The sequence below is a fragment of the Pleurodeles waltl genome, chromosome 9 (assembly GCF_031143425.1).
Source record: "Pleurodeles waltl isolate 20211129_DDA chromosome 9, aPleWal1.hap1.20221129, whole genome shotgun sequence".
NCBI classification, from domain to species: Eukaryota; Metazoa; Chordata; class Amphibia; order Caudata; family Salamandridae; genus Pleurodeles; species Pleurodeles waltl.
Window position 1 is genome coordinate 472,231,905 of NC_090448.1, and position 22,685 is coordinate 472,254,589.

The window sequence follows — 22,685 nt, forward strand, 5'->3', positions numbered from 1 at the left end:
TGGTTCCATGTTTTGTAATGATCACTCAGAGATCACTGGTGAAAATGTTTAATAAATGGTAGACCAAACACAGAATATACTTATAAGCCAGAAAAAAATTCAAAGCAAGAGAACAGACATTTAATTTTGCTAGATAAGGGCATTGCAAAACTTTGCATCGCCTAATAAATAAACTGATCAGCCTAATAAATAGTCTGATCATCTGACTGGTCAAGACAATTCAGAAATCTTCACGACGAACAGAGAGAGACTTGCATTTAATACATCAAACCTGGGCAGTAAATAGGCGAGGGTCAGGGAACTTCAGCATTTTGCTCTTTTTCAATCTGATCCTGAAGTCAACCGCTAGGGGTTCATTAATGGCACTGGAAGAAGAGGAATCATAATCCACTCAAGAAGGTTTGAATGAATTCCTTGAGTGTAAACATATAGTGTCAGGGCTCGAAAAATCCACTCCACTCGCATTGGCGAGCTACTTTTAATACTTACTCTAATACTTACTCCTCCCAGTTGACACTGAACAGGTGCTCTGTTCAGTTGAAAAGTGGAGGGGCAATAAAAGATGCCTTTAAATCTTGTTCTTATGTCACATTTGCTCTGTGTTCACAGGCAGAGGTCAAAAGTCAGTTTTTCTTACAATTAATTTTCCTTCTGACTGCAAAGTTCCAGGACTTTGTAAGGAAACCATGTGACCTGCTGCTTAGAATGTAAAATAAAAGGATATAGGGTGTCAGGTTTTTCTTTACACACAACATGTAAATGACTAAGTCCACTGTGCAAACATTTCAAAATATATTGCAGTAGCTGTGAAAGCCCTTATTTATATTTCTGTGTGGTGAAAAAATATTTTAATAGGATGAAAACATGTCAGGATACTTTACATGTTGACGTGCAAAGGATATGTTTTCTGAAACCCAATTTTGCACAGATTGTTAATACACTATATGGTTTTAATCAGTAAAGCTGCAAGTTAGTGGAGAAGATTTTGGACATTTCTTGGAAAGTTACTGTGTGTAGCTGACAATATGTTACCACATCATGGCTTAGTAATATATTTATTAAAATTGAGTGTTTAAACAAACTGAGAAATACTCCTGCCCTGATGGCAATGTTGTAAGTAAACTAAAATAAGTCCTATGCTATGTGGGCTAGACCTCATGGGTATGTGGGCTAGATTCTTGTGATGCATGCAGCAAACTTTAGTCTCCTTAATCAAACAAAAGAGTTTTATTGTACTTCAGAAATGCTGAGCTCACATATTTGAAGGTGCAATCATATGTGAGAATTATGAAAAAGGGGACACTGCAAACTATTTGCCTAGGATCACACAATTTGAGACCCGTTTACAGGTCAAGTACATCACAGTTAGGTTGAGTAGATTATTTAAGTTACTCGACCTGCAGGTCTTGTAACATTTTTATGATTTTGCGAGCCCTGAGGTTGTAAATCATCGTAGTTAAATCCATCAATGTGACCACAGTGCATAAAATGAGAATGTAAATATCCAGGCATGTTTTAAGAGTATGAATTTGGCAAATAAAATAAGATATACCTTACAGCAGTAAATCAGAAGCTTCAAATTACCCTTCTTGAAATACAGCATGAAATGTGTATACTTACAGAAAGAGCCCACAAGCTCACAAAAAACATACTAACATGATGGTAATAAACCTTAAAGTAATAAAACACCTTATACAAACAGCAAGCAAAAAATATACTTGGACTTACTCATAGTAACAATAGTAAACTGCTAACACACACATCCAAACCTAACTATAAATAAGAGTAATAAGTCAATTAAAGGCTATTACAAAACGGAAATGATAACAACATACATAAAATGCCATTACAAAGAATGTACAAAGAGGTCAGGTTCTAGCACCACTGAAGAGGAGCCAGGGAAATTTAAACCAGCTAACAATGAGAGGTCTGTGTGAAAGCAAACACACTTAATGCAAGTCATGGTATATTTTCAAACTCTAAAGAAATTAATGGGATGAATTCAATATGCCATCATTTTAACACAATAATATTAATGAGCGTGCTGAGCACCAGAGACACGATTTCTTCATTAAAGACCTTGTAGTGCCCTTCTGTTGCTAGATTGCCTTACAGTGGTGAATTGTGCTTGATGTTTTGCAGTTCTCACATTTTGTGATTTGATACTTCGGCGGGTGATAACTAAGACTGGCTGTGCACCAAGACTAACACATCTTGATATTCTCAGGGATTCACACAGTTCAGGACAAAGGCAGATATCTGGAGGATGGTGCTGCTAAGTTGGGTTTTGAAAAGGACTAACACCGAAACCAGAAGATAGTGCTGTGTACCAGACATTTCATGCTTTCTGATCAGTTGCTCTCTCTGGGTAAAGTATTTGTTTTATTTTAATGCAGGGAAGTTACAATAGTTAACTAAGTTTAAGCGTAACCACAGTGGGCAACATTTACCAATCTACTGATGTAATTCAGGAGTTGGGAATCCAGTTCAGTGAAATCGGGTTGTGGGTCATAAATCTGGCAGGTGCACACTAATGTTTCTGAATAATGCAGTTTGCTGCCTAACAGGATATGAGATTATTCCAGTCTAATTCTCTTACACAATTTCTGCATAAATACTTATTTTGACAGAAACCTTCGCTTATGTGTGCAAATGGCTTGTTTCTTGCATGACATCTGCACTTGCAAAACCGGAATTTGTACTTGCAAAGTGATTTACACATGGGTAATATTACCATACAATGGTGTTATATTACGAAGTTGTAATTCCTAATTCACACAGTCCTATTAAGGACATTGAGGACAATTGGCGATTAACTTTGAAAATCAATCAAGACAACTCTTATGTTTCCTATGGCTTTTATCATCCCAGATGGCATGGCAAAATAAGGTACAAATAAATAAGGACATAACAGGCGAAAATAAACGAAAAATAAGACATATGAGAAACCTTGAAGACAATTGATAATATAAAAACGTTTTATTTAAAAAATATAACAGAACTTCCTATGGACACAAAAAGCATATTTGAAGTCAGTTACTCCCCCACTATAAATTCTATCGCACTATGACTTTCCAAAGATAACATTTTGCTCAAAACAAGTTTTACCAGGCAGCTTCCCATAAATAATAGGTAATAATGGAAAATAAGGTATCTTAGAAATAAAACCTTGAAGAAATGTGTCAATACAAGTATTATCTATAAAATGTAATAAACCTTACTAGGGAAAAACATAATTGAGGTCAATTACGCACCCATTATCAATCAATGGCATGGTTACTTTCCAAAGACAAAATGTTTACTGAATCCAGGTTTTACAAAGCCGTTCCCCATACAAATCTTTTGTATAATAAGAAGCTGGATTCTTGAGTTGCCAGAAAATACTATTTTACCTAAATGATAAAGGGGTGTGATGGGGTCACTGCAAGATCTTTGATGCTAAAAGTATTTTCTCATCGCATGTTATGTCATATCATACTAATGGTGTCACTTAATGCATTCAGAAATTGCAAAATATATATATATATATATATATATATATATATATATGAGCGTCACTGTAAAGTTTAAAATGACCTTATATTAAGGTTTGATAATAGGATCTGGCTACATTAAAAAACAGCAATTCACTGAAAAACATGAGTTTAAGTGATATTATAGTCAGGTGTTGAACTGATATAAAACCAACATTAAAACAAAACAAAAAAAACACTACAATTCAACAGCTATAGTTTACTGAGCTAACTATAATTGTATCTCGCTATTCATCGCTCACATATCACATCACTTATGACATCTTAAATGACCTAATTGATGACATTACCCACTGACTGAGACATCAGGTGACATAACAGATGACATTACTAATAACACCGCAGTCATATACAACACAGTTACTGATTGTACATTTGTGGGTCATAGCATCGAAACTGCTTAAGCCCTGGGAGCAAGTGTGTTTGTGTAGGTTGAAAGTTGTATGGTGCACTGTTCACAAATCACTAGAGTTTGGGGTGCAAGTCGTATTAAGCAAGCAAAAGGCCAAGCACCTAATATGGGCTGCAGAGGTATGTTTCAAAGTAGGTTGTGGCTTAAACTCAAAGTTAGGCCAAAAAATTCTCCGAGGAAGGGCATAGCCTCTGATGACATCCGATTATCCAAAACAATAAGGTACATTGTTCTGAAGTGAGGGGGATCAATTGTACCCGGATACTTAACAGAGGTCTACTAGGCACTTTTATAATTAGAAGCAGGAACCCTCACACACCCCAATGGGTGTCATGCTTCATCATTGGGCCTGCTCCTCGTCGGGCAGGCACTGCAATGCTCGACCGGCCCCTCAGGGGGGCTCTTTGCTGGAGATCTTTTGATAAGTGCCATTGTCGCTAGTAGGAATAGACACAAACCTACAGGTGAGGGAAGGGAATGACTGGAAATAGTGTTTTAAAATTAACTATAGGCCCTAAAACATATTTATCCCTACAGGGTCTATGTCAAGGTTAAAAGCATACAGAGGGAGTGACAAAGGAAATAATGTTCCCGCACTCACCAAAGAAGAAAAAGGTGGGGAAAATAGAAAAATAATCCTTTAACCTAGAATATTGGTCAACATGTTTCACCTTTATATTGTCACTAAAGGATCAGTCGGCGTTTCTTCAGGACCAAAAGGCAGGCAAAAATCCTAGACCTCACTTGAGAAACCCTAAGTGTATCTGCAATGTGTAGAAATATTAAGAGAAAGACTTGCATATAGGTACAGAAGCCCTAAATTTAGGTTGACCCTCTTATATTAAGGAAAGGGCCCCTAGGGAACGTGTGAGCTGTAGGACTTATGCAATAATTTTGCATGCATTGTCCGTTCCTCATGACCTACCCAACGGCCGCACACCCGACAGTAGATTACCCACCATTGGAAATCTGGGCATGTGCCCACATTAAGTAACTGTAACAGAGTGGAGCAGACAAATTCTATGTTGAGAAGATGCGTATAAGGTTTAGAGGTTTGTTTCCAGCACTTCACCAGAGGTTTTGCAGAGTTGTGAATTGTTGAAAAATGTAAAATCTAAGTGTCGCAGTTACAGATGGTTTATCTCAGACTGGAGTTGGATGCATAGCTCCATGGTTTTATACCATTGCGCCCACCACAGAAATGTATGTAGTGTTTATCAAGCTACAAAGGGCTGTCCACAGGGTCTGGCAGAATGATTCTTCAGTGGCAAATACATACCTGTCAACCTTTTGACTTAACATTGCAGGTCATGTGAAGTCTTTGACGATAATCCGATTAAGGTAAATACAAAACAGATGTAGCACATTGGATTCTTTCAAAGTCGCAAACCCTACAAGACACTGTTAATCATATATGGGGAACAGAGTCCCCACGTCTTGTAATGAGGGGCACAGTATTTTCATCTCCATTGTGGCCAGTCAATCAAATTGCTCAGTACTGCAGGACTGGATTCTTCAGCCAGAAGTAAACCTTCCCCGATTCTGAAGCATTCAGAAATGGTTAGAAAAACACAGAAAGTTCTCTTTTTGAAGATCTTAGTTAATTACGTGATAATGAAACACTTTAAGGTCCAGAGGAATTGCAAACTCCAAAGGAGAATACACTGGTGGAACCTCCTCAACTTTAAAAACTGTCTGATTCAAGAAATTCCGTCATGCGACTCTCCTCCAGAGTTTAGGGGTCATTCTGAGTTTGGCGGGCAACGGAGGCTACCCACAAAACTCAACCCGCCAGCTGACCGCTGGTGCCGCCAGGACACCGCCGGCCCTATTCCAAGTTCACTGCAGGGCCGGTGGGCAGAAACAGTGTTTCCCCCCACCAGCTGTGAGGTGAAGAGAGCCTTAACATTGAGCCGGCGCCAATGTGGCAGTGCAGCGGGTGCAGGAGCACCCGTCGCGCACTTCACTGCCTGTTATTCGGGCAGTGAAAAGCGCGACGGGGCTGTGCATGGGGCCCCTGCACTGCCCATGCCAAGTGCATAGGCAGTGCAGGGACCCCCAGGGGGCCCTGGGCACCCCATTCTGCCAGCTTTTCCACAGTGGTGTAAACCGCCATGGAAAGGCTGGCAAATGGGACTCGTAATCTGGAGGGCAGCACTGCTTGCAGCACTGCCCTTGCAAATTACAACCGCCAGGACCGCCAGGCTGGAGTCTGACTGCAGCCTGGCGGTGTTGGCGGTTTGACCACGATGGCTCAGCCGCGGCCAAAATGTAGCAGATCGGACCATCACTACCTTGGCGGTCCGATAGCCACCCACCCCGAATCTGGTGGTCTCAAGACCCCCTTAGTGTTTTCTCCATACAATGGAGGTTTTTAGATTACCACTTGACTCTAAAATAGAGAGATTTGTTTGTCAATGTAGTTCTAAACTGCAAACATAGATTCCAGTAAAAACAGGTAAATGACAGATATGTACACTGGTGCAATACCTGAAATAAGAGCAAAAAAACTTTAAAATTAACAGGATGGCAGCCAATCAAAAAAGCTGCCATAAGCCATCAAATGCCCAATTTAGCTCTCTCTCCTCACAAGTAATATATAGCTAATGGTCAAACAGATATAATTTGGTTTCAAACGGGTTTAATTTGGTTTCAAATTGTAGTCATTGATTGAACTTATTTGTTTAGTCATCATAGTATAAGTCAGTACATAATTATACAATTTATATCACATTTACACTATCTCATATACTTATGGTAGATGTACAAATGTGGTACAAGTTAACGCAACACCATTTTTAAAAATAAAACTCTTTTTATTGAGGTTTTTACCAGTACAGCATGGTTTGGTAAGATTATATCGACATAACATGGATATCAGGGCTATCATTAAATAATATAGCATAGCAATCTGGAAGGAATTCATACTGGATACAGAATGGGCGCAAAGTGGAGGCAATACAATGGTCGAACTTCCACTCAATAAAAAAAAATAAACACAAGCTAACCATGCAGTCTGAGGTAAGTGGTTAATGAGGCTTGTTGTTCCAGTGTCAATACCTCTAACATTCACCTCTAAAATGATAACTTGAGGGTGGGGGTAAGGTAACAAGGTATTGCGAGTCTTATGGGATTGTTGTGTCTGGGGAGGAATAGCAACATGGTGGAGGGTGGAGCACAATATGAAGCATGACACCTGAGGGGGTGGCAGAAATGGTGGTAACAGGGGCCATGTACTGGAGGGGTGATTGTGCATTTACTTGACGGGTATGGGAGAGCATTGGGTGTGTGTTGTGTGACCTTCATGGTGGGAAGCCCTATCAGGGTTGCTCAGGGATATAGGAGGGGTGTCAGCTGTGCGCATATCCTCACAAAATTGTGTAATAATGGTGTTCAAGGTGTCAGCTATGGGCCGTTTGCGGAGGTAGCAGGCCTCCTCGTAATGTAGATTTGTGCTCTTGGCGTCACCCCACCGGAGAAGGGTGTTTTGCCACTTAACCTCCTAATCGGGGGTGGCAGTTGGGATGCCCTCCAGTGTAGGGTAATGATTCTTAGCAGCACCAAGTTAGCAAAGCAGGATCTAACTATATGTTTTGGCTCCCTTTTATAGATACCTAGGGCTGTTGCCTCCCAAGAATTTAGGTGTGTGAGTTTGGTGGCTGATGAGTGTAACAGTGAGTGTTGGGTATTCCCACAACATATGTCGGAGGTCTGCAGTGTTAGAATGGGATCTGAGACATGTGAAGTGTGAGGTGGGGAATATTCAGTTGAGTTTTGCTGGGGTCAGGAATGCCCAGTGTAAGACTGTGTAATGATGCATTTGAATCGTACTTGCGGGAAATAACACGAGGAGAGTCAAGAACCTGTGTCAAGTCTGTATCATGCAATTGTCGCCCTATGTCATCCGTCCATCTTTGCCGTAGGGATACCAGGGTTACCCCAGTATGTTCTTTAATTGCTTTGCACAGCCAGGCAATCAGGAGGCGCTCTGCGTCCCCAGTGTACAGCATGTGGACAACTGCTTGTGCAGGGGGCTCTTCATCGAACATATATGACAACCTGCAACACATTGCCAATAGCTAGCAGTGTAGGAGGAACTGGCCTGGAGAAATACCATGATCATGATGCAACTGGTCAAATGACAAGAGGTAATGGTGTTGGAATAGGTCTCACAGTGTCTTGATCGACCTATCATTGCATTGGGTCAGATCTTCCCACGTAAATGCCGCTGGAAAATCGGGGAGCCCTTGGAAGGGAATCTCTAGAGTATAGGGTAGGATGTGTTACGTCATTTAGAACAGCAGCATCAGGCACTTGTGGGCTACCCACAGAAGCACTGTCCATGAGTGATTAAGCTTAACTGAGGGGTTTAGGAGATGACGTAGTACAGCTTCCTGCAGGGGACTGTCTGTTGTGGCAGTTTCATATAGGTTTTTCCCAGCTAGCCAGTGTGAGGGCCACTGGAGTTGCACCATAAAGTAGTACGACTCGAATGAGGGAGCACCCAACCCGCCCTGTCTCACCCACAACTGGAGCTTTGTGAGGGCAACTTGATGACATTTGTCGTCCCAGAACAATTCCCCTAACATGATATCCAATTCACTGAAAAATTACCTGGGTGGGTATACCGGGACAGTCACAAAGTAGTATAACAGGTGGGGTAGGATTATACTCTTGGAGAGGGCGATTTTTCCGATGACTGATTAGGGAAGATGCTTCCAGAACTGGATCTGGGATTTGAGGTAGGTAGGTAAGGGCTTGTTTTAGGTTCCCCTCAAAAAGACCGGTCTGTGAGTGATAAAGCTGGATCCATAAGCATTGGGTGGTCTCCCCAGCCCAGTTGAGAGGATCTCCGCCCATCTGCATTACCAATGGAGGCTCGTCTTGGGGAAACAATAAGATATGAGACTTTGCCCAATTAACCCAGAAGCCGGACGTCCTCTACAAGTCCAGAAGCATGGTGTGTATGAGATCAGTGCCATCGTGAATGTCACAGAGATAAACCAACACATCAGCAGCATATAGTGATACCACATGAATACTTCCCCTACTGGGATTCCCTATCGCTTGCTCTCCAGCCGAAGGAGGGCGGTAAGGGGTTCTTGTTGCAATGGCAAGTAACATGGGAGAGACAGGACACCATGCTTATTTGGAAGGGGGCAGAGAATAGGCACCCAATGTGCACTCTGGATTCCAGGTACGTGTAGGGGAGTTTCATATATGCGAGCAGCAGGTTTCCTATGCCCACCTTCCTAGGGGTTTGGAAGAGATATTCTCATGACGGCATATCAAGTGCCTTCTCCAGGTCAAGGATAAGGGCCACAGTGGGAAATGTAAGGACGCCAGATCCATCGCGTGGAAGAGCATACACTAAAAAAGATTTGTAATAGGAAAAAAATACTACATTCGTAGTTGCAACATTGAATACACAAATTAGTCACTGAAAATACAATAAATCATTTCTTAGAGTATATTTATCATAATTCGTCAGAATCATGCCGCAGCCTGTTGCTTAATATGCCTAGTACCTGAAATATGAAAACACTGTTTGCATTTAAGACAAATCACATACATCAGAAAACTCAAAAGACAAACAAACACAATGCCAGATATCTGGCTGACGGTACAAATATACTTTGGTGCAGTCTTACTCCAATCTTCCAATTTTACTCAACTTTGTGTGGCTGTGATCCTTAATTTAAGAAATCAGTCCACGTAGGAGGTAGTTTGAACAAAGAATATATTTAGGGGACACTTCTGTTCACTTCTATTCAAAAGATGTAATTCCCACACACATTTATATGTCTTTTTAGTATTATGAAACTCCTCCAAATAAGGTGTCAACGGTTTCGGCCCTTGTCAACTACGGGCCTCCTCAGGACCATGAAGAAAGAAGTACATAGTAGGCAAACATTGTATACATTTACGAACAATTAAAAAGCATAGCGATGTAAAACCGTAGCACCTCATCATTGAAAAAGTTATTATTTGGTGCCAGAAGACCCCAAGCCGAACATAGCTAAACATCAAATCAAGAAAGAGAGTCATCAAAGTTAGCATAGATAAAAGAGTAAAAGGCCCGTCCCGTGCCGTTGTGCTTCCGAAGAGATGGTGTTACTAACCAAACTTCAAATCACTAGAGGCAAAGCTTATAGGTGGGACTAAAATGACTAATGACTAGCCAAAGGTGAAAAGAAGCATCTATACTGGTGTATGCTAAAGGTGCCTAGGCACCACATTACCTCAATCAAGGTAGGATGAGCACGGAAACTATCCACTTAGGCAAAAATAACCCAACCCCACTGCTCGTATTGTAACAGGGCCCAGTGAGTAGCACAAAGCTGTGCCCGCTTCTGGAAAGGTCTAAACAAATTATTATTATTATATATATATATGTATTTTCCGAAGTTCAAAAGCACGCCAGTATCTGAAACAGAACCAGACTTAAATTGAAAGGTTGACAACTAAATGCCTTTGCATAAGGAAGCGCGGAAGGTACTATCACCCCACTAGGATGCAAACTTACTCCAACGTGGTGGCAAGAAGTGTGGTGCATACTCAGTAGCAGATTGCTCCTGTGTCCACTGGGGGGGGGGGGGGGATGACACTTGCGTCTCGTGGAAGCTGATTGCAAGGGTCAAGAGGCGAGCATAAAAATTGGTAACCTCATCACGTGACAGATGCTGGGAGCCAGAAAAAAATAGCACCATCTTGGAAAGAGCATCAACAGAGGGCTCATTATGGTGCTGTAATTGCTGTGCTGCTAGCGACACCTCATACACGTGTACATAAAAAAAATGAACAAGCTCAAAAATATGACACAAATTCCTAAACCCAACCACAATAATGGTAAAGAAGTGAAACGGGCACCTCGGAAAGGCCGGCGAGAAGTCTGGAGTTGCTAATTTCATCAAGTGGCTGTACCAGAAGGAACTTGGAACTAAGAAGAGGCGTCGGCCATCTTAAAGCATGCACCTGAAAGAATCAGTGCACACAGTTTATCTGAGCTAAAACCTCAAACGTGCCTCCATAAATAGCAAATTGAAAGTACCCCCACATTAGCTTACTGGCGCTAGGAGAGAACACTTGAATTATAACTGTAGGTAGCAGTAGAGGGTGCAAAACAACCAAGAGCAGGCTGTAGCTGAACACTCACAAAATTCAAACAGCAATAAAACATGGAAAGGGCTATATACATTAGCTATGCAAAACAGTAATACATCAAAGGTATTCAGACCCTAATCATAGGTACAATCTTATAGACAATTAAAGTCCTGTGTGAATCAAAAAGATTAAACACAGAATTTAAGACTTCCTGCATATCAATTATGGAACACACACAGCTGGGTGCAGACAAAGAAAGTATTAATCTCAGAGAGGGCCACGTTATCTTTAAATCAAGGACCATATTTCATTTATATCATTTAGCCTGTGCCGTCCTGTCCCGTATCTTTCAATCAGCTGAGCCCCAATTTTATTTAAAGCAGTCGGGGCAGGGGGTCCTTTGGTATCTGTCCCTATTATATAAAGGACTGACCACCATATATCATCTGCTGAGTGAATCAGATTCGCAAAGTGTTCTACAAGAAGAGCTCCACACACATCTGATCCTTGACCCATACTGAGGTATGCATGACTTTATTGGCTGTGATGTTTGCCTTATGTATCCTAGTCCACATGGGCATCTGACACAGTACACAACATTTATGGTGTTGCCATTTGAAGATTTCAATTGTTGATGTGTTTGGCCATTCAGGGAAACCAGTTTAGTTTTGCTGGAGAATTGACATGCTGTGCAATTATTAATTTATAATGATGGCTAAGTGGGGGTAGATTCCCTGAGGAGGGGGCAATGTTCCCAGTTTGAGTGCCTCGTTGTACATGGCAACCAGCTTCGGAGCAGGGTGAGTCGAGGAACGGTTGTAGTACTCGTTGGGTAAGCTGTCCATGCCCAGTGTTTTGTTACGGGCCGGATCGGGGATGGCTTTCTTCACTTCGATCTGTGAGGCAGGAGCATCAAGTTCCTCTCGCTTTAGTGCATATATACTGAGAAGAGGGTCCCGGTCAGAAATGTGCTGGCTGCTGAAAGCAGTCTGTTGGACTTGTGGGGTATAGAGTTGAATAAAAGGAGTGGAAGGCTTGGAGGATATCAAACTGTGTTCGGAGGGGAGGGCCATGGGCCGGGAGGATCTCTGTGATGGAAGGAGCTGTGACCTCTTGGCGCATTAGCCATGTAAGGAGGCGGGCCAGTTTGTCACCTGTAGAGTGCATCTGAGCTGTATATGCCATAAAGTTGTAACAGTGGAGCTGCTCCTGTTGGGTGAGTTGTCTCTTTTTGCTGATGGCCAGGGTCACCAAATTTCCTCAGTGAGTGGGGCCCAGTGATCTAACTCAGTTAGGGTGTTCTCCACCTGGGTTAAGTCCCTCTCGAGCTCCCGACATACTCCTACCACATTTTGGATGCACATCCCACGTGCGACTACTTTAAAGGCATTGCACTCCACTGCTCCTATTCCTGCTCTGGCATGTGTTTTTTTTTGTGCAAAATAGTGTCCAATATGTTTGAGTTGGGCACCCTTGAAGCTGGGGTCGTCGATTATGTCTTGGGGGAGCTGCCAAGTAGGGACAGGGCAGGTGGTGTTCTGCAGTCCATGTCAATGATGTGTGCTGCATGATCAGAAATTAAATGTCCCAAATAATCAGGGTGTTTGAGTAGTGGGAGGATAATGGAGGAGCAGAGGAAGCGATCAATGCGGACATATAAGTTGTGGGGGCGGAATAGTGTGAGCATAGTTTGAGGGTAGGGTGGCGGGCACTCCATGCGTCTGTCAACAACCAATGTCAGGCCCAGTGTATGAAGTTTGCAAAATCAACATGAGTGAATGCCTGAGGGAGAAGCGGGTGGGATCTATGGAGGAGGATGTCAAGCACACTATTATAGTCTCCACCCAGGACCCTGGGGAAGTTGGACTACTGCATCAGAACTCTGGACAATATTGCCCATAACCCAGCCTGGTCTGTATTTGGGGTGTATATACTGCCCAGGAGTACGTGGATTTCATCAAGGCGTCCCTCCACGAAAGCATACCTGCCTTCACTGTCCACATCCGGTGACTGGAAGGGTGGGGTGAATCCAAATTAAAGCTCCCCAAGCGTACGCAGAGTAAGTTGTGCCACAGATCGCTGCCCACCAGCGCTTTAGTAGTCTCTGCAGTTCCACAATAGTAAGCTGAGTGTCCTGTAGGAAACATACATGTGCATGTTGCTGTTTCGAATAGGAGTATATGGAGTAGTGGTGGCATGCTGCATGCCCCTTATATTCAGGGGCAGGAACCGTGCCTGTGAACAGCGTGTCATCTAATGGTGATGGGGAGATGTCACAGTGCAGGTGGGTGTCACCCTGGGATAGCTGCTTCCTCCCCCGATGGTACTTGTGTATGTGGCATAGCACTCGCATATGATGGGAAGTAGCTGTGGAAACAACATGGGAAGTGCAGAACTGTAACCACAGGCTGCTTGCCCAGACTAAAGTTTAACATGTCTATCGTGGATGGCGGGGTGGAGACAGAGTCTTTTGGCAAGTCATGACCAAGGGTCTGAAGTAAAGAGGCAGGAGGTCTAGAAGCAGAGGGGAGAGGACTCCGGAGGGGCGATCAAGGGGGTCCAAGCATGGTGAAGACCTGGCTCTAAACCACTGTGGCCCGTGCCTTGTGGGTGCCTCGATAGGGGCGGCTTCCAGCAGGGTCTGGCTGCAGCAGTGTTCTCAGGAGTCACAGGTGGGTCATCCTTGCCCAGGGGGGTGCTAGGGAGGGCTCACTGGTAAACGCTAGGTCCCCTGGGATAGGAACAACAAGTGAGGACCCCGGCTGTCTATTTCAATGGGGTTATCAGAGAATGTCATCAAATGTCTGTGGGTTAACTTGTGGGCCTGTCACGGACCCCGAGAGGTAGTCAGGTCAATGTCAAGATGGTTGTTGCTGGTTGTTGACGCAGTGTCCGAGGGTACCACCGGTTGACGGAATGATAGGGCACTGGCGATAGCCGACCACTGATCCACCTGGAGCTCTTGATGGGAATGAGGTCTTGGCTAGCTGGAAGAGTTTTTTAAGCCGTGATTCGGACACCTTTGTTGTGAGCGGGCATTTGATTTAATTCCAGATCCTTCTGAAGACAAGGTACCAGGATTGGCCTGGTGCTCTATCCTGTCCCAGGCAAATGAGGGGTCAGTAAAGAAATTGGCGCGCTGGTCTTGAATAATTTTAAGTTTTGCTGGGAATAACAATGAATATGGAAGGTTCATATCTCAGTGGAGAAGTGTGGCACAATGGTTAGAGCGGCAGACCCTGAAGCAGAGTCTGGCTCAAGACCAGGTTTCAAGTCCCGCTTCGGCAGGTCTTGGGCTCAATTCACTTAGACCAGATCATTCTCGCCTCGGTGCCTAATCTAATTATTGGGTCCCACTCTGCAACTCTGGGCAATAGCTTGCTTAATCTCCACAACGGCCCCAAAAGCGCTTGGATGCCTGGCCCAGGAGTGGGCACCTCACAGGGAAAAGCCAGGAGGGGTTCCATAGCGGTATGAGTACAGCGCCTTGAGACCCTAACGGGTGAGTAGCGCGCTATACAAGTGCAAAGTTTACAGTTTTACAGTTTACAGAGTCAGCGCTTCACAGCAAGAAACTATTAATGCTGACGGACAGCCACTTTGAAGTATGGGAATATGGATACTCTGCTGTTCTCGATCTCCAGTAAGCCCACTCTTCGAGCTGCTTGGAGGATAGTGCTTCTGTCTTTATGGTGGAGGAGCGGGCTATAACAGGGTGAGATAGAGAGCATGGTGGTGGATGTCGGGCGGGAACATGATGGGCCCATTCAAAGGAGAAGAATGCAGAGAGGTCTGAGGCTGGAGTAAAGGATCAGATCCAGGTTTACAGGTAAGGTATCATACTTTCTGGGTCCTCCAGGACCTTTGGGAGAACCACTACCCGAATGCTGTTGCGAAGTGCCCAGCCCTCTGTATCTTCAGCATGATCTTCAAGTTTCTTAAGGTGCTCAGTGAGATCGCATATACATTTTCCATGGGCTTCTTACTGTGGTGTAATACCTGACAGAGCGTACTCCATGTCTGTCACTCTGGAGGCCAGTTTTCGTTGGTCATCCCGTAACAGTCTGAGTTCAGCTCGGAGCTCCCCAATCTTGGTCTCCACAGATGAATGGGAAGTTGTAATGGCTTACAGGATGGCAGCCATCTTGTCTTGAGTAGCTGGGGCTTACGTTTTCAGCAGACACTCATGGTCCGGATAGTCTGTAGACTCCACTGCCAGAGATGGCAGCCTGGAGGACCCTCCTGATGGGACCCAGGATCCCATTGCAAGCCAAGCCTGTCTCTATGTAGACACAGCAGTGTCAGGAGAGCATGTATGCTAGGTGTATGGGTCAGGAGTCCCTTCAGCACTGAAGTTGGCTCCAGTCGTCTGGGAGCTTACTCCTGTAGTCTTGTACCCTCTGGAATGACTGCCTGCGGAGGAGCCAGAGGAGTCCAGGGGTTCACTGTGTGGTGTTGCAAGGGTGGCCAGGTGGACTGCACCCCAGTAGTATAGTCTTTGATTGGTGTGCTTGAGGTCCCATGTCAGCATCGGGCTGCATGGCACGGTCCTCCTCTGTATGAGGTCTTCTGCGCTCAGTGTCTCCGATCACACCATCTCCACCTGACCAGTGACCGAGTATCAGGGAGCAGCTACAGGAGGAATGATAGTGCAGGCCTCCTCCTGGATGATCAGGTGGCAGCCTTCTCTCTCGGCCCGTTCCCAACGTGGCTCATCACACCCAGTTACAGGTGGGACTGTGGGACCAGCAAAGGCTCTTGTCTCTGTAGTCAGGGACCCCCCACATGAACCTCCATCGTGTCTGTGGCTGCACTGGATCAGTGGGCTGACAGGCCCAGTCTCTCCGGGTGGAGGACCCCCAAGCCGATGGACACTCGGTCCACACTGGTGATCCACAGTCTGAAAGTGATTGGCAAGTGCCAGAGGTGAGGTGCCCAGAATTAAGCGAAAGCCGTGAAGGTAGAAGAAAGAGTCCCTGGGCAGGCCGCTTTGGCCGGGCCCTGCAAGGAGGGTCAATCTCAAAGGTGTGGGGTGGCACCCGCATCAGTGTTAAGGCCCTCTGTGGTCAATGATGGAGACCCGGCCAGGGCTTGCAGTGAGGTGGTACTATTGGCGGTCACAGGGACAGGTGGAGCGGCCCTCCAAGCTGGCAGCTCTGTGGAGACAGCGTAGATGGGAGAGGGGCTGTGGGGCTATTGGTCGTTCACCTGAAATGCGCGCAGTTGTCTCACACGCCCTGCAGGTTCAGCAGGCACCTGGGGTGGGGGTAGGAGAGGCAGTCTGTCCCCCCTAGTCAGTGGTAATGCCGCCAGCATCTGATGCGATGAGGTCTGAATGGAGCATCTCCCCAGCCTGGCACTCCATCAGGATGTCTCCGGTAGGAGAGGGCCAAAAGGTAGATAAGCGTTTACCCAAAGGGCGCGTGCAGCTGTACCCCAGGCCCAGAGTCGGCAAATTCTGCATGTCCCTAGGCACCGCTCAAGTGTCAGGTGCCCAGGGGAGCTTTGTTGGAGGTCATATGGCAGGCCACCCCCTCTAATTGAGTGATGATGACTCTGGCGGCCTGGTATAGTGGATTCTCCTCTCTGCCATCTATCGGCGCTGGAATCGGAGCCCCATCAGTCTGTGAGTGCTTGCTGGGGAGGTGCAGCAATTACAGCAGGATATCTTGGCCCTACAGAGCGGAGCTCGCCTAAAGACGAACTGTCATCTTGCATGGTCAAGCCACGCCACAAGTCAAGGCAACATCTCAACACTAGATTCTAGTTACTGATATATATGTACTTTGTTAAGCAAGTAAAAGCAGTGGATTTAATAATTACATGCTAATTATCTATTTGCGTAATTTTATGTGTCATTTGAAAAGGACCAATGCCTGTGAGTTTTAGGCATGTAAATGTGCAACCCATAACCAGCTGTCTAGTATTATTTCTAGGTGTAGGCCATGCTTTCTCTTTATGAGAAATACTCTTTTGTCTGCATATCACCTTACAAATGTTTCTTTCTTTGTAAACAACTCACAGATACTGGATGATAAGTGGACCACACTTTTTAGGCCCCACTTCACAGTGGCTGAACACACTGCCTAATGAGATTAAATTATTCTGGCTATTCGTCATGAAGTTGGCTAATTATGCATTTCTCTAGCTGTTATTTGGATGACATTCAAGGCTGAATTAGTCACCACGATAGTTAAGTACACTTCCAGAGCTCTTAAATATATTTGCATGGGCAGGTGTTTAAAATAACATGCCTTGCTCTAAATACAAATCTGATGCAACATACACTGTGGTAGGTGTCACTAGGCAAGAACACTTCTGAAGTGGGTACCTACATCATTAATGTTCAATGAGGTGCTTTATTTACATGGAGCAGAAAAACTTTAAGTACTTGTCCGTGGCATAGGATTCCACATTATGCATATCCAAGTTTGTCACGTTGCAAAATCAGTTTGTATTATCCAATGTGGCCTATTAGAAATGTATACAAACATATAAAAAAAGACACATTATGATAGTCATGTGATGGTGACTTCATATTCCTTCATACTTCAAAGTCACACTTAAATCTGTTCACTCTCCTTTATTTATTGGTATTTGTGCAGAAGTTCGGGGAAAGCTTCACAATGTTTTTGGGGTCTCAAGGAAAAGCGAAAAAAGGGAATAATAGTAATGAAAGAATAATATCAATGAAAAGACAAAGTCAAATTTAAACATGTTGTAAAATGTATGTACATTAGCATTTGTCTGAAACGTGTCTACTAGTAGTGGTCAGAGTTGAGGGACCTCAAGGGAAGCTCTGTTTAAGTGTTTAAGTGATTTTGTGTTTCTTTCTGTAGCGCACATCTTAGAGGGGTGGGAGAGTTCGGTGTGAGCCCAAGAGACATGTTTGAGGAGTAGTGCTATTTATGAGAGAGGGGCTTCCCTGGCTCTGAACGATCCAGTCCCAGATATCACTTATTTTGTTGTTTCTGTCTCCCATGTGGGCAGTAGCATGTTCATGCATTGGGCTGGTGGCCCTGAATGCAAACAACAGATGTGAAGAAATTATCAGAGAGACAAATTCAGGTGCATGAAAGTATACTGCAGGATAGGATGTACTTGACTCCTGGGGAAGAAAAGCCTTTTTGACATCAGACTGCATAGTGTATCATAGGCTCTAATGTAAGCAAGGAGAATGGGCTTATTTCCCCGGAACCGGATAGTTAAAGACAGTCACAATTGGGGATAGTTAGCATGCGAGAAAGGAGCAACCAGTGCTTTGCACCCCTCACATACCTGGATCCTGATGCCACTGCAACTTCTGAAAAACTGAAAGCCATGCTCCTGGAGAGACAGGCAGTGCAGTCTGAAGTACACCGAGGGTCTTCAGAAGCGACCATCTCATTAATGGACAGTGAGGCCTTAGAAAAGTGTTACCAAGACGTTACAGACACTAATCAGTCTCACTAAGTTTATGGCAATTTTGATCTCACAGCAATACTAGTACAAAGAAGATAGCAGATTCGGGGACACCTGCACTTCTGTACCTTATTATCCCACAGCTTCAAAAGGAACATTGTGTTTTCAAAAGATGCCCAGCAAAGGTATGGAGTTTTGAAAGTACCAGCATGCAGTAAAGATAATTTGAGCAAGGGGAAAACAGATGTGTTGTTCCCAGGCTTCATTCATATAACCCAGTAAAGGAAAAAAGTACAAGTCACCATAAAATCATTAAGTCTTATAAAAAACATAAGAGAACAGTGTGAGTGTAAGATAGTCCTTATTAGAGGTGGAAGTCAAAACATTATTTACAAAGTTATAAATTAAAAGCTAGTCACTGAAAGTAAGAAATGGTATACTTGGTGTATGCAGAGGTGATACCATCAATGGGTTTAAGACTGAAACAAAAAGTATGTAATGGTGTTCCCCTCCTATGTACTGACGGTAGCAGCACACAAACACTGAAGGGACATGCCGGAAAAAACAAGCGTCACTTTGTCCCCTGCGGCATCAGTTACAATGAAACTTTTTACCGGTGATTACTGGAAGGTAGTGTAAAACAAGAAATTCTGTTTCCTCTGTACATTACCTGTAATCCAACATGAAACTAAAAAAAGAGAGCTGATCATCAACTGGAAACTGATTGTCTGAAAACAAAAAAAAGCAGACTGTTCTTGAACTACACAGGAGTTGGAAAGTGTCTACAAAAGATAGTGAATTACTAGTAAAATTCGAGTTCAAAGTTCAAGTAAAGTTTAGGTTTCCTGTAGATTTACAAGTGAAACGTACTCAAACCTTTTTGCGTGAATATTTCCCCATGAGGTGTCAATTCTAATGCCACTTTCGTTGACAAGAAGTTTATTCTTCAGTTTCTGCTTTTTTTTTATATGTTCCTTTCTTTTGTTGCATTTCACAACTTTGGTTTTCACCACCATTTCAGGTAGCTATCAACTTAGCTACACTTCTTTCTCAGATTAGTTGTATGGAAAAGCACTAGGACCTTAACTAGCGTTTCCGGAGTTTTCCAATCATGAACCGTGAAACTGTAATATGCTGTTTTCCAAAAATCAGACAGATATCCACATTGACAAACAACTCAACTCTTACAGTATTTTTATTGAAAGCTCAACAACGAACAATTACATCTCCAAAGAATCACTTCTGATGAGAGCTCACCATAAGATTACCCAGTGTTACTTGCTCTTTGCAACCACGGTTTTCATTTCGGCAATACATTTGGAGGGCAAGGACCTCTCGCTTACAACAGTTGTCCTTAAAAACCTGAAATAAAAATTGAGAAAGGGCTTTATTTTTTTAAATGAGGACATTATTTTAAAAACGCAGTAAACATGTATTTCCTATACGAACACTGCCTCAAATGGTCACATTTTAATGTGAAAAAGTTAGAATTATATACAAGAAATTACAGGAAACTTGTTAAACAAAACTGATTTGCCATTTGTCTGACTCAAAAGACCCGAAGTGATTAGTTCATTATGAATAAAAAAGTAGCACCAATAATTTAGATTCTCATTGTAGGATCGTTCAAAGCACCATCTAGTAAGATTTTAATTCAACAAAAACGTGTTTCTATAATTGTCCAGGTTTGATAGTGCTTTGATCCCACTTGGTCCCTTGCAATCATCATGGGTTCAATTATCACTGGTTAATCTTGCAGCACTGGGCTTCCCCTCAGGGCTTCCATGGGGATCCCATCCAAAGGGCTTGAGGAACACTGTTCTAGGCCCCATAAGGGACCATAACCCTCTTCTTCGCCCCCCCAAAAAAAAAAAAAGCTATGGAGAAAAGGAGGGATCGCGTTGAATTAAAATGATCATTGTACTCCGCATTTTCAAACAAAACCTACTGAAATATATTTGGCACTCCTTACAAAACGCCAGACGCATGGGAATGAAATAATCAGTCTTTATAAATTGGATTTAACCATAAACCCTGCACAGTGCTGTGTTTTTGAAATGTAATGTAGCACAGAGTGATTGGGTTTCTTTGGAAATAGTATACAATGCAAATGGACGAATTTACAAAGTAAGAAAAATTTGAAAGTTAATTGATAAGTTGCAAGAGCCCTAAAGGGGTTATAGGAAACCAAGATTATAGATTGGTAAAAAGATGGACCTGCCTTGGTCTTTTCTTGTACAAAGTGTACATATGAACTCTACATAGCTTAAGTAATGAGTTACAATTACTTTTGTAGTTCTCATATCTATAACGAGGACCACTGCAATTATGCGATTGTGCAGTTATTGTGTTTTTCTGCATAGTTATGTATTTGGCACACTTGTCATATAGTCCATCATTTGCTGTGTAATCTGCAGATTCTGGCAAACAAAATGTTGTTTCTAGCTCAAACAGATCAAAAGATACCAAAAACAAAAATGCAGGGCCACGTGTTGTCCTACAGTGAAAGATCCTTCTCAAAGGTTGTCAGTCACCTTCCTGTTGCTTCTTGCTGTATTTGGGCTTCAAACGGATATTCAGGTGAAACCCTTGTACAGAAAGTGTGAACGTGTAAAACTAATGACGTAATACACTGCATTTCGCTGCAAATTTGCCATTTATTGCTGTGCAATTTAGTTACCCCTGCTGCATGATTTGGTACTCCTGTGCCACATAATTCCAGTGGTCCTGCCTATTACTAATAACCTTGTGACTTATTTATGACACAAGTACATCCTATAAATCATTAGAGACCACTTCCCACCACATCCCCAACAATTGCGCAAAAATAGACCGCACGTCTATTGAACACAGTAGAGTAAATACAATTTCACAACAACTTCCTGGTGTGATTTGAAGTTAAATGCAGTTAGCAGACAGACAAGACTAGAGCTCACGCAGAACTTGAAGTTAAACGTGAATGATGAGATTGAAAACGCCAGTACCAGCGAAGCTCTTCTGCACATTTTCTTTCGTCGGCTTATCAATCATCTTTTGCAAAGCACCAACTGTTGTGCACCATTTTTGCTGCAGCTATCCTGCAAGGATTTAGCTGAGTCACAGTCCAAAAACGGCTACTGTATTTCTTTATGGAATAGACGGAATTGTGCCTTTGAGCCTTCTATTCTAGTTTTGTTCTGTTTCCAAGGGAACACCAAAGAAATAATCAGTAGGAAAGTCCTACAACATAAATTATTACTTTTGTAACAACACGAAAGTGTATTTTCATAATCCTTATCTTTTAACAGAACAATACAGTATGATACTTTAGTGCCAACATTCCACTCACCGTCACCCACAGCACACACACACCCACCATTGCTGACATCAATACAGTCAATAAATAAAACGTCATCTTTATTAGAGAAACCCGACTCCCTCGGGTATCAATCACAAATTCATGTTTGGATGGCTCAAGACTACCTGGTTTGGAAGACTGACCACTCGAATTGTCCTGAAGGAGATGTTGCTGTCATCAATCGAACATTGTCGCCCTGCGGAGCCACGCAGCAGCCTCTACTCATTGCTTTCAAGATCCTCTTGAACACTACAACCCATTATTCAACACAGACAACAATGTCCTTGAAAACTTAAACCTTCTAGGCAACATATCTACAAATGCGTAAGGTATGACTTCTCTATCTCTTGGCCATCATCAACATGGCACAGCTCATCACGTATCCATCCCTAGGGTAAGGGAAACATCCTGGAGCTTGTTTGAACATGTACACCCAGCATCACCTCCAGCCCCCTCTGCATTTTGACTGGACAGACCAAGCTACCATCAACTGTGATATGACCTACACCTTGCAAACTCACAGAATCCAAGCAAAGCTATTCAAAACAAAAAGCGGATTCTTGAGAATTTCTCACAAAGCATTCTCCATAATAGCCTGGCAGTCACAACTGACTCAGCACATAAGTAACACTTCTTCAGGACTGCAATAGGGCTTTCCAGGTAACAGCAGATAGCCATATACTGATACAACCCAACTGCATTAAAGCCAAACCATCCACACCTTGTTACATGTAGGAGTTCAAGTGTACCATCTGATGCCAGGAAAAGTAGCGGAGGCATGCACAAATATGAAACAACATTACCTCCCTGATTCACTTCTGTGCCACCAAGAGTCTGCTCAACACAGATGCTAAGATTGCCTTCTATATAAATTCCATCAGCAAGGCATCTAAAAGAC

At 43.3% G+C, this 22,685-nt stretch overlaps 1 protein-coding gene across 2 annotated transcripts in view; it reads right to left on the minus strand.

The window, feature by feature from the left end:
• Positions 1-22,685, minus strand: part of TRAF3 (TNF receptor associated factor 3) — a 392,193-nt gene that overhangs the window by 92,858 nt on the left and 276,650 nt on the right. For both annotated transcript variants that reach the window (XM_069207300.1, XM_069207301.1), the window contains one exon: positions 19,708-19,812. In XM_069207300.1, the coding sequence (XP_069063401.1) occupies positions 19,708-19,812 (105 nt within the window). The remainder of the gene's footprint in view (positions 1-19,707; positions 19,813-22,685) is intronic.